Source organism: Fundulus heteroclitus, chromosome 11 (assembly GCF_011125445.2).
Source record: "Fundulus heteroclitus isolate FHET01 chromosome 11, MU-UCD_Fhet_4.1, whole genome shotgun sequence".
NCBI classification, from domain to species: domain Eukaryota; kingdom Metazoa; phylum Chordata; class Actinopteri; order Cyprinodontiformes; family Fundulidae; genus Fundulus; species Fundulus heteroclitus.
In genome coordinates, this window is record NC_046371.1 from 9480624 (window position 1) to 9493833 (window position 13210).

Here is a 13210-nt window from a genome sequence, read left to right on the forward strand (position 1 = left end):
ATGTATCATGAATTGCCGCTATATAAATAAAATTGAATTGAATTACATTGAAGCTCTGGCTGTATGTTTAGGCTCCTTGCCTTGCTGCAAATCCACCCCAGGCTTTCTTCAAGGATTGTCCTGTGTTCAGTTTAACTCTGTCTTCCCATCAACTCTGACCAGTTTCCCTGTCCCTGCTTAAGAACAACATCTCCACTGCATGATTCTTGTTTTACTGTGGGCAATGGTGTGTTCAGGGTGATGCGGTGCAGTAACTTTCTTCCATTCATAACATTTTTGCACGTTGACCAAAAAGAAAAACAAGTTGTGTTCTCCTCTAACTAAATAACCTTGTTCAACGCGCATGCTGGGCCCTCTACATTAGAGGGTGACACAGGAGTGGATTTTCACTCCTGTCCCATTCCACTCCCACAGAAAAAATTTGTGTCCCGTCCCAATCCCGGGCCAGAGTAGAAAAAAAAGTCATGTCCCGCTCCCACTCCGAATGACTACCACTCCTGCGCCACTCCCATTTTTGTTGTCTTAATTACGTTTTCGGGCAATACATTGAACCTGAATGTTTATGAAGGGTCAGTTAAGTTCCTGTTTTAGCTTTTTAGTAAAGGCCAGTTAAAGTAAAAGGAATAATAATAAATACATAATAAAAGTAACAAACAAGGAAACTGGCCATGCCTATTTTAGTTGAATAAACAAATGTACACAATGTTACCTTTTACTAATGCAGTAAGTTACTTTTATGTTTCAAATTGCTTAAACTAAAGAAAGATGAACCTAGCAAGAGCTCTATACTCAATTAAGAAAAAAGTGTATAAAGGCCTCAATGGTACCTCAATGGTTCAAAAAATTGAGTGAGATTATGTTAACTTTCAGGGGTGGTGTGGAGCTGTAGGCGGAGCTAACTGGACCTATGAAAAGCCGGTCTAATTTTTATCCGGACATGGATGTAGACATGTTTTACTTTTGTTAAAAAAAAGTAAAACATGTCCAGATATTTTTTAACCCCTGAGTGAAAGAGAAGTGTTACACGTTGTTCAGTTAGTGGGGTAAAACAGAAAATAAAACACAACTGTTCAAATAATACTAAATAAAATAATAAAGTAGTTTTAAGTTATTGGCCGTATTATTACACTGTTGCACATTGGAAAATGAGTCTAGGAAACACGTTTTACAAGCAGGGTACTGAGTGTTAACACCGTGGCATTTAACTCTCGTCAAGGTTGTTAATATTTGCAACTTTACAGTCGCTCTGTGAGTTTAATAGATGGTAAATGGTAAATGGCTTGTACTTGTATAGCGCTTTAACTAGTCTTGACGACCTCCAAAGCGCTTCACACTACAGTTCAGTCATTCACCCATTCACGCACACATTCACACCCTGACGGTGGTGAGCTATGTTAGTAGCTACAGCTGCCCTGGGGCTGGCTGACAGAGGCGAGGCTGCCATGCACCGGGATTCCCACGGGATTCCCCAAAAAATGTCAGCCTCTACTCTACATGTCATGGTTTTACTGGTGACTTTGGTGCTGATGACAATTACAGGTGGTTCTTTGAGACCTTTATTGGAAAAAATAAGGAAGTCGGTGAGTTCATCTGGGTCCTGGTTCTTATGCTGAGGAGAAGAGATTGTTATTTATGGAGGGAAAAAGGCAGATTAGGATGAATTGGTAAGAGGTGGGTTTACGGTGGGAGGCTGACCTGGGATCCTGGGTAGGTGACCACACTCACAGAGGCTGAGACTCCCTTAGTGCCTTAGGAGAAGATGTGGGAAGCTGTAGGTGGTGGTAGAGGGTGGATTGGCAGGGTGGTAGTGGTCATAGTGGAGCAGCAGACAAGGTAGTGAGCCAGGAAGAGGATCAGAGGAGCAGGAGAGGACCAGACCAGGAGCGAGGGATCCTGGAAGACTTGGAGGACTGGAGTCGGAGGATGTGCTGACAGGACTCATTAGTTCAAGTATATAAAGCTATTGGCAACAGCAAATATTTAGGCCTGTTACCTCACTACAAGAGCAAGTCAAACTTGCTCCTTGTTTGCAGCTCCTTCTTATGCCCCAGCTGATAAGCCCCGACAAGCTGCATCTGAAGAGCCACACCTGCCAATCACACACGGAAAGGCGAGAGACAGACCAAAATGCACACTGTGAGTCAGTGTGACACAACACAGCATGTAGGAAACTGCAAAGGGGGACTTTTTATGACCCTATTTTTTCCAACAATGGCTTTCTTCTTGCCACTCTTACAATACAGCCATCTCTGTGGTTTTCACAACTAATAGTTGTCCTGTCCACAGATTCACCCTGCTGAGGTTTTGGCCTTTGCTGCCCCATACCATTTTGGTTTGTGTGGTGGAACGAGGGATTCAAGGCTGAATACATCTATAAATTATATATATATATATATATATATATATATATATATATATATATATATATATATATATATATGATTATTATGTTCAGTGGTTATAATAAAATATTTTAGGACTTGAAAGTGTTTGCACTTGAAACACTTGAAAGTGTTTGCAAATTAACAGACTCCAACTGGCTATAACATAGGTATAGCAATAGAAATATAACAATATGAAACAATATAAAAAAAACTTTGTAGTAAAGTAGAATGTACTATAAGTACTTCCGTCCTTATAAAACTACCACTGTAATACCAGTATACCACTGAAGAAGTAAAGTGCAAAACAAAGGCGCCCAGTTAAAATAATTTTAAACAAATAATAACACAAAACTGCAAACTCACCTTTCCTCTCTCTCACCTATTGTAATATTGGGTGATTTCAACATACATCAGGACAACGATAAAATTGACCCCACCTGAGACGTCGTGTCATGTCTGGAAAACTTTGGATTTGCTCAGTTTACTGACTTTCCGGCACACATTAAAGGATACACCCTGGACTTAATCTGTTGCTCTGGCCTCATCCCCTCCAACTGCTCGCCTGATAATCTTCAAATAACCAATCATTTCCTTCTTTCATTCAACTTTTGTCTTTCCATAACTAAGACACCGCGTCTTAACTCATTTAGGAATATTAACGACATCAACATGGATACCCTCACCTCTTATGTCCTCAGAACTCTGATTCCAGATATTTTTTCACCCATGACTAGCTTCCTTTTAAATATAATAACTGTTTAAATAATATTTTTGAATGATCTTGCTCCAGTGAAAACTTGGTCTGTTACCTGGTTCACCCCTGAACTCTGGTTCATGAAAGCTAAAAGTCGTCACCTTGATTGACTACAAATAAATAATAACTAACAGTTCACAAAGAAATGCACAAAACTCAAATAGTCCTGTATACGTAAATGATTTGTCAAACCAAATCCAGTTCTTACTCTGAGTTAATCAGTTCCAATAAATGTAATTCAACCACTGAATGCATCCCCACCCTTCTTGTTCTCTGCAGACTCATGTAGTTTTGCATTGCAGTTTCTCAATGGGAAAATACACAGGATTCACCAATGTTTGCCTCTTATCCTGCCTTTTGAAATTGTACCTTTCTCTCAGAATTTTAAAGTGTTCGACTTCCAAACATTTCTAAAATCTCTGAAATCATCCGTAAATTTAAATCTTCCACCTGTATGCTTCATCCAGTCACAGCAGCCCAGGTCAAACCCTGCCTTCAAGCTCTCTTCCCATTCATAACTGCCATCATTCACTCATTTATTTCAGAATCAAGTTTATCGCCAAGTAGGTTTGCACTTACAAGGAATTTGACACCAATACCTTTCATCTCCAAAGCACTTGAGAAAACGGTTACCTCCCCACTTCATTCACTCTTGTCTACTTTCTATTCTCATTCTTCTGGATCTGACTGCAGTCTTCGATATAGTTTCTCACTGTATCGTTCTCCACAGATTATCCTCTATTGGCATCACTCACACACCCCTTAACTAGTTTCATTCTTACCGCACAATTTCTTTAAAGGGCTTAAGTTAAAGTGCATTCAACTTTAGCCCTTTAGTTCCCCCAGGGCTCTGTCCTGGGACCCCTACTTTTTATTATTCCCCTTGAATATATCTTCTGAACATTAATTTTTTGAAAACATACATTTCACCAGTTAGCAGATGATACCCAGCTCTATCTTTCATATAAGCCAAGTTCTACACTCCCACCCACTTCCCGTACCTCCTGCCTATCTGAAAAAAAAAAAAAAAAATCCTGGTTCACTTGTAACTTACTTAAACTGAACATTGATAAAACTGAGCTCCTCCTTGTAGGAACCAAATCTAAGTTGTCAAATCTAAGTTGACATTTAGTCCCTTTGACTGGATGGTACAGCCTCCCCCTCACCTCAGGTTAGGAGTAAAGCCTGGCCTTGTAAAGTAAAGGGCTGGGTGATAAATCAATTTGATCAATTAATTCAAATTTACAATTTATGAAGATTTTAGTTTTGGAAAATCTAGACGTTTTTTTGCCAGTCCTGATAGGGGAAATTATTTTGGTAATAGCGTGTAATGTTGAATAGATGTTCAAGAAAATATGTGAATATATTATAATATATATATATATATATATATATATATATATATATATATATATATATATATATATATATATATATATATATATATATATATATATACACACACACACACAAACCCAAATGTACCTGTTTTGCGAGTAACTTTGCAATGGGACTTCGTTTGGGCATTTCTGTATGTTGGGAGAAATAACATTTTATTCATTAAGGTCTTTAAAAGTCTTCAATTTGAGTTTCTGACACCTGCAGAAACCCTAGTCTATATATCCTGGCCTGGGAATGCTTTGAGATCCCCCAGAATTAGCTGGAGGATGTTGCCGGGGCGAGGGATCCCTGGATTTCTCTCCTGGACCTGTTGCCCCCACAACCCGATCTCGGATAAGCAGAACACATGGATGGATGGATGGATGGATGAATAATATATGAACTTGCATTTTTCAAGCTAATGTAATACTTAGCCAGTTGGACAGTCTCACAGCGTCAGATGCTCACACTGGACACAAATGACATTGCCCCAAAATGCTCAAGGTCACAGAGGAAGAGGAAGCATGGATGAGAAAGAGAAGAAAGAAGAAAATAGAGAGATATCACAATTAATATTGAATGTTTACCACAATCATCACCTCTGCAACATTTTATTAACATCGTGCAGCCTCAAGCGAAATCTTGTTTGGAGGCGGGTTTCAGACAAAGATGCAGCGACTGCACTTTCTCTTGGCAAATATTGATTCTCTACATTTCTAAAGATTCTGACCTGCTGATTCTGATTCTGTCCAATCCTTAAATTTCTTCAAGAAATGCTTTGTTTCAGTTGATCAATCTGTGTTCATTTTAAAAGTTGATTCCGATTTACCCTCCTGCATCAGCTGTATTTCCAGCAAAAAAAAAACAACAAAAAAAAACAAGCTTCCCAGTGTGCACAGCATATAATAAAACAAGTTTTTTTTTGTTTATGTCTCCATCTGCAGAGGAGATGAGGAGAGACCTGAAGGCTGCAGCGCGTTTCTAAGCAACAACAACACAGCGTGCGCTCAAACACACCATGGGCTACAAGGTAAAACCTTTAACATTTTGAACATGTAAAATCATCCCACCAGTGTTTAAGTCAAAGATTGTTTTCATTCATGGAGTGTGTGAAACCTCAGCTGGCTCAGTGTGTGTGTGTGTGTGTGTGGGTGGGCGAAGATCTGGCAAATCTACTGCAGCAGCAGCTACTACAGGTGTCACGCTTGTTTCTTTGCTCTAGATGCCTTTGGTTGTATGACTCACTCAGGTTTAACCACATCAAGCAGAAAGAAACACTGCAGCACACATGGGCTACGGAGGAATTATGCACCGTATGTACAGTATGTTTCAGGAAGAATACATCTGGTTTAATTGTGTTAAGGCAATCCTGAGTCTGTATCAGGAAAGCTGTTTATCTTGCTCTTTCAGGGTAGAAGTTTCAGGTTTTTGTTTCAGTTTAGTTCATGTTTAAAAATAACATTGGAGCAGAACATTAGCGCTTGACTCTAACTTCAGAAAAATCTGTATCTGGAAGATTTCTAACTATTGAAATAGGACTACCACAGCATGTTCATGCCGAAAGGAATCAGATATGAGTTTATTGACTTTCCAATGTGTTGTATCGACATGTGCATTTAATTATACTCCTTAGTTCAGATTTCATGACCATGCAGGCTCTAACCTAACTCAGAGGGCATGTTTAAGCTGACCTCTGAACTGCAAGAGAAGTTAGGACCAGGCGAGTTTGAGGGTAGGTGTGATGTAGGAAGTGATTTTTCCCTCTTCTAACTCCTTATCAGTGACACAGCTTTCACTCACTGGTTTTGAAATGCCGGCTTTACTTACGTAATTGCTGCAGTGACAGATCCTAGTAGTTGATTTGTAAAAGTTAGAGATTACTCAAATATGTGTGACTTAACTAAGTGGTCACTTCGTCCTCTTTCCTTGATTTGATCCAATTAAAACGTCCCTAAATTAATTTACTTATTTCAATGGCTCCCTATTTTTGTAGCAGTTATGTATTTTAAGAAACTGTACTCAATCATCTCAGCCGTACATTTGCAATGGCAAAAGGCCGACGTTGAGGAAAGAATATTTACAGAAGCAAGAAGGATGATGGGCTGGCACTGCACAATTTTAATTTCTACCACTGGGCATGTAATTTGTGGTGTTTGTCTTACTGGGTGTACAATGCTAGTGATACTAGCTCCATCTGGCTTAAGATGGACACATATTTCTGTAGTTCTGGCTCTCCAGAATACAAAACCTAACCCTAACCCTAGCCCTTTGATTTCAGAGCCTCATTACCCCAGTTTTCTAATTTTATAAGCACTAACCTGTTAGTTTACAATTCTCTGAAAATGTATCCACAATTCAGGAAATACTTGGGGCTGCAACATACGAGCCTCATCACTAGTCCAATTTTGTCCAATAACATGTTCCTTGCTACTTTGCAGGATGCTACGTTTAGCATATGGCAATGCAAGGGGTCTAACTTATTAAGATCTTTTTATTGAGGGCACATTTTCCTCTTTTGCGATGCTGTCCAAGAAGGATGGTCTATCAGCTTGACATTTCTTTGGCTATTTACAGATGAGACACTTTATTCAATCATCCACTCCAGGGTTTCCTGCTATGTCTCCCTGCAAAATTATTGATGGCCTTATGTCTTTTGATCCAACCAGAAACATGCCGAATCTAATTTCTCACATAAATCCTTCCTACTCTTTTGCTACTAAACATTCCTGGGAGTTAGACCTGAAAATTGCACTTAATGAGGCAGTGTGGGTTGATATTCTGAGGAGCATCTCATTCATCTTCAATCTACCTGAGACGATTTTTCATTCACTTCAAATTGGTTCATCAGACACACCTACACAAAGTGGGTGTGTCTGTGGTTCTGGTTTTCAGGTTGTGGTCTTACTCTACATTTAAATATTGCTGTGTCCAGTCCAGGTTTTTGTTAGTCAAAATCTATCCTCAAACTGACCCGGTGTGCGATGGGTCTACATCCGGGGAAGCAACATTGATACATACGTTTTGGACTTGTCCCAAAATTCAAGTGTTATGGAATGATGTTGGTGCACTTTCTCCTGTACTTGCAACTACAGTAACCCCCACACCCATTACATGACTTATCAAGTGGCAAATGCAGCGTTGTTGTTGTAAGACGGCGAGCCAATTCCTTTGGTTCGCCTTCTTATCCTGTTGAGATGGATGGAGGCCGCTCCACCCACAGTATGGCATCGGGTAAAACATGTTTTGTTCAGTATAAAACTCGTAAAAATCAGGTGTGAGATAAAGGTAAAATAAATTTTAGAAAGTTTGGAAACCGGTTTTGATTTTCTTTGACCAACCGTCGGTTTTGTTGACTATGTTCTGATGCGTCTCAATAATCCAGGTAGAAAACAAAAACATTTTTCTTTTTTCTGACATTTTTATTTTATTATGATTCTGGTTGGTTATGGGTCTTTCTTTTTTTCATGTTTTTTTTTGTTGCTTGTTTACAACTGTATTATGTTCCTTTAAAGAGACAGGCTTTATCCGCATGTTTGTTGTTTTAGGGCGGGTGTTCTTCTTTTGGTTTGTAGAAGTTTAATAAAAATATTAAACACCAAGCTCCTCTTTTCATATGAAATTAAAGTTTACATTTTATGTAGAAGGAAGGAGGAAGAGCGGAGAGGCACAGAATCCCCGTTGTGTGAAGTCCAGTGTGAAGTTTCCACAGTCAGAGGTGACAGGTGGAGCCATGTTGTCTGCTACTGTTTGTCCACTGCGCTTTAACAAGCCAAAAGTAAACAGTTCAGGACACGATAAGGTTTACAGCGCTTCAAGTACCACTACCTGTTTTAATGACAACGGCACCTTTTTGATTCATTGCCCAGTGTTTGGAACTGGTTTAAATGAAGCAGAGAAACAGTGTTTTTAAACAAGAGAGCCAACAATTCTGCAATGGTTTAGTCATTTCATACTTTTATTCTGTATTATACAATATTGTTATTTTCTGATTATTATAAATTGGTTATTAGTATTTATTTTTTTGCTCTAAGCCACAACCATGCATTATAAGAAAAAAGCATTTTTATTATGTCACTCTGTAAGAAATCCACACACACCGGTTTATTTCCCTCATTACTTTATTTACAAATATGGCAAAAGCCATATTATTTAAATACAGTTTATGATTAAAGAATCCAAGATGGCAGCACCTCTGTGCCAATGCAGCAGTTCTGTTTATTTTCAGTTTCAGTTATTTTTTTTAAATGTCATAAGTTTTGTAAGCTATTCGTAAAAATAAAATAAAGAAATCGTATTTTTGCTCCAGGATAGGTGTTGGAACGTTTTCAGAAAAACTAAACGAGAGTCTGGTTGCCTCTGATTTAAGCCTGTTTGCCGTTGCGATGACCCAGATAACAAGAATTTGCACAGGCGCGTATTTTTGCACTTTGCATTTTTATCTAGTTCATAATATTCTAAATTTGAATGACAAAGATGCGTAAAAAGTGGCACTGGCTTTCAGGTTGTAGTCTTGCTCTACTTTTAGATCTTGCTGCGTCTAGTCCAGGTTTTTGTTAAGTCTTTTGACCAATTTGACATACAAGACTTGTTAAATTAAAAAAAAGACTTTTAAACTGCTTGTTTGAGTTGTTGGACTCCGCTTTGGCTTACTGTTCCTGGTGTTTGGTGGGACGTCTCTTCGGTGTGGCGGCACAACAAGAGCTGATGACTAATGGTGTCTCTGACGGTCCTGAATGATCATGATAAACGGTTTCTCCTTCGATGAAGTTTTAGTTATGGACTAGTATTTTACGCTGGGGCTGGATTGGATTTATCTTTATTTCTTAGATAATCTAAAAATATGTTTGATTTGATACGTGCTCTGAACAGTGCAAATGGAGATAATTGGGAGATTAATAATATGCATAGTATCAGTTCCAGTGGGGTTGGAAAACAGCTATTTGACTCCAGATTGCACATTAACTTATTACCGTCATGGCACCGCAAGAACATGTTATTGCTTCAAATAGTTCACCTGTTTATATGTCAGGAAATTTATGTAATAATGAAACTGTCATGATTTAGATTTTTGTTTGCTTTGTTCTGGACTAATTAGTTTCCACTCCCCTCAGCCAATCAGCTCTGTCCACACCTCAGTCTGCAGCCAATCAGCCCAGATCAGCTCCACCTGCTGCCACTAATTACTGTCAACTCTGCTCACCTGCCTACTTATACCTGCCTCAGTCATCCGCTCACTGCCAGAACGTCTCGTCTCATCTTGTTTCGTCTAGTGTGATGTGCTCTGACTCTACCAGTTCCTGTGTGCTCAGCCAGCTGGACTCTTCTGTTGAAAGTTGTCTGCATGCTGCACAAGTCTGCCTGTTTCCCTGCGAGTTCCAGCCGTTCGTTCTGCCAGTTCCTCAGTCCACAACGCCTGTTCTGGTCTGTCCGTGCCTTCACCGCTGGTTTAGCCTGTCACTCCTTGCATCTTCTGATCTCCTGCTCATCCCTTTCAATAAACCTTTTAAACCGTAACTCTGTGTTTGGCTGAATATCGGGTACACCAGTGTTATCCATAAGAGAAACAAAGCACTGAGGTTTGATTATTTTATTGCTTTTAATTTCTGGAAATGTGAAATCTCAACCTAGTCCATATGCTGTTACTTTCGAGACGCCTGCTGGCTTTAAAGCTTGACTTGGTTTGGTTTAAGCATGCACAATTTAACTGGATGACGGCTTTGTTCCATAATTGGGAACTGTCCTTGAATGCTGATGTAATTGTTTTTATCATAAACTTAGTTAATTAAATCTGTCCAGCATAAGGAGTTTTCCAATAGTGGTTATAATCTGTACAGAGCTGATCATCCGAACAGAGGTGGCGGTGTTCCTAATTTATATGAAAAATACATTTCAATCCAAGGTCCTTCTTTATAGATCAGAGCCTGAACAATTTGGGTTCCTTGTAGTTGTTCTGGAAATCTTAGGAACTCAGCATATAACTGTGACCTGGTGTCAGCTGCTAGTGAAGCACTTTTGTCTTTTTCAAAATGTTTTGCTGAATGAAATGCTAGAGAGATGCTTATTTTGGGAGAATTAAAGCGGAACCTGCTCCACCCAGTTTCAGATGAACTCAAAGCTTATTATTCGTTGTACTGCTAGAGCCAATCCTATAAATCCTGCATCACTAATTGATGTTATAGTCTCTACTATTCCACGTAAATGCTCCCCCGCCTCTTGTTTTACTGCCACAATCAAAAAAGCAAGGATCCGTAAAGCAAAGCCTTGTATTTTTTTCAAACAGGATATGAGACACTTTTCAGATCAAGGATTTAGTCATGATTTGTTTTTAACTAGGAACAAATCTATCTTATTCCTGGCATTGAACATGCTTTATATTATTAAAAAAAATTCTAAAAGAGTTGACTGACATGCTCCCTTTAAGAAATTTAAGGTAGAAGGACATGATAATGCATAATTCAACTCTATATTGTCATATATCCTTCAGTACAAGGCGTGTGTTATGTTCGGAAGCCAGGACGAGGTAATAGCTCACGTAGGCAAAGAACTTTTAACAGCTTTTATTCAACACTAGTTCAGCAGAACAGTAACATAAAGTATTCTTTTCCTCCATCTCACTTCTTCTCTTTTTCTCATTCTCTACTCGTACACCACCTAGTGGTAGACACAACATTTCCCACTTACTTACCCATTTAGCATAAGACTGAACATCAACCTCATTTAACAGTTTGTATGTCATAAGTATAACTTTAGCTGGAATCAAAGTTGGTGATTACTTAAGCAAACAAAACCAACCAAATATATTCAGCAACCCTTTACTTTTAACACTTGAAGTTACTATGAAACAGAATTACCAAATGTAGCCATTAAAAAAATAAAATCCAGGTGTTTGAAACATTTTGTACCATGAGAATTAGTTCACCTGTACCCAAAACATGTAACACACAATCATTTATGTATTCATTTACTCATTTTTTTTAGCCTGTTTGAAAGTCTGTTATCCACAAAGTCCTTTAACTACACAGTTCGAATACTTTTCCTTTGAACCACCAGGTCACTTTTTTCTGGTTCTGTCGTTTTTCATGGAATACTTGCAGAATAGCGTGAAAGTCTGGCAGCATTCCACCTTTTATTGTCACTGAGTACATAAGTACTTCCTCCAATCTACCAATCTTCTTCCCCTTTTCTCATTCTCTACTCGTACACCACTTATCTTAGTGGTAGACACAACAGCGTGGACCGAAGCAAGGAGACTGGGCTTTGTTCAGGCTGGCAGGATTTTAAAAGACTTCGTGTTTCTACAACGGTTTAGGTCAGGAATGCAAAAGCTCAGATCTTTTTGAACAAAAATGACAACAAAAACACATAACGATCAACAGACTTTCTTGAATAAATCTACATAATCCTCAGATCTTCCTTGTATGTTAAAAGACTCAAAAGTCATTTAAAAAAGAAATGCTTTTTCTTTATTACTTCTGGTTCTTTATTTAATCCAGTTAGTGCTTCTCCCAAAAACTCCTCTGTTGCCTGTCCAGATAATCTATTGATGATGTTGCAGCCCTTTAATTTTTAAGCATTTCACTTTAAATGAAGTGTGTAATGCTATTAAGCTTTTAGACCCCCCCCAAAAATAAGCAGGTAACAGTTGGTTTTATTGCACCACCCACATCTTTTTTAATCTCTCCTTTCATACTGCTGGGGATATTTGATTTCAAAGTGTGCTTGTGTTTTGCCGTTGTTAAGTGAAGTAACCTGGCCGGGTTAAACAATTATAGGCCCATTTCTAAATTGTCTGTACTGGCCAAGGTCTTTGAGACTTTGGTCAGTGAACAACTAAAGGAATTATTAACTGTAAATAATATGTTGTAAACATATCAGTCCGGTTTATTAGGGAAATTCATTGTGCCACTACAGAAGAGTTAAAAGTGGTTAAAGTTTAAACTGACTTTAGATAATAAGCAACAGTGCATCTCCTGAACTACACTCAGTTTTGAATTATTTCACCACCTGGTTACACGGGTTTACAGGAAAAAAGGTTTGGTCGCTGTCTCTGGTTCGACTCTTTGTCCTGTTTTAGTTTTTCACCACATGTTGCCAAGCCGTGTTTATGTTTGTTATGTTTACGATCATTCGACCCTTTTTCATATTCGTACCACTTCCATAACCCGATCAGCCAGATTTAAAGATGCAGTATGTAATTTTTGTTAAAATTTTTTTTTTTTTTTTTTTTTACATATAAAAACCGTCACTATATCCTGAGTCCAGACACATAACGGTGTGACGTCGTCTGCTTGCAGAGATTAAAAAATGCACCGCAGCAATAAAGAAACACACACACACACACGCAGACTCTCTCCATTCATAGCTTGACCTGATTTCATCGGGTCATTGACACAAGTCTCCATACTGCAATTATTATTAATTAATTTGAGGTTCTGATCTTAGCTGGAGGTCATTCTGGGAAAAGGATACTGACTTTCTCCATTACACCTGAAGGACGTTTTTTTTTTGTTTTTCATGAAGGTTAAAGAAGGGCTCATGTATACATAAATGTATGGGTTATTGTTATGCACCCTGTGGAGCATTGTCTTTTTTTTTATGCACCAGAATCAGAATTTCTCTGTTCATTCATTGTGAAGGTTGGCAGTTCAGAATAACTTACTAACTAATGTGTCGTCTGGAAATGGAAATACAA

The 13210-nt window shown here is 38.6% G+C and overlaps 1 protein-coding gene across 1 annotated transcript in view; it reads left to right on the top strand.

The window, feature by feature from the left end:
* The window catches only part of st6gal1 (ST6 beta-galactosamide alpha-2,6-sialyltranferase 1), a 49176-nt gene that overhangs the window by 2015 nt on the left and 33951 nt on the right, over nt 1-13210 (top strand). The window contains exon 2 of the mRNA XM_036142816.1: nt 5463-5548. Coding sequence (XP_035998709.1) covers nt 5537-5548 — 12 coding nt within the window. The 5' untranslated portion in view covers nt 5463-5536. The remainder of the gene's footprint in view (nt 1-5462; nt 5549-13210) is intronic.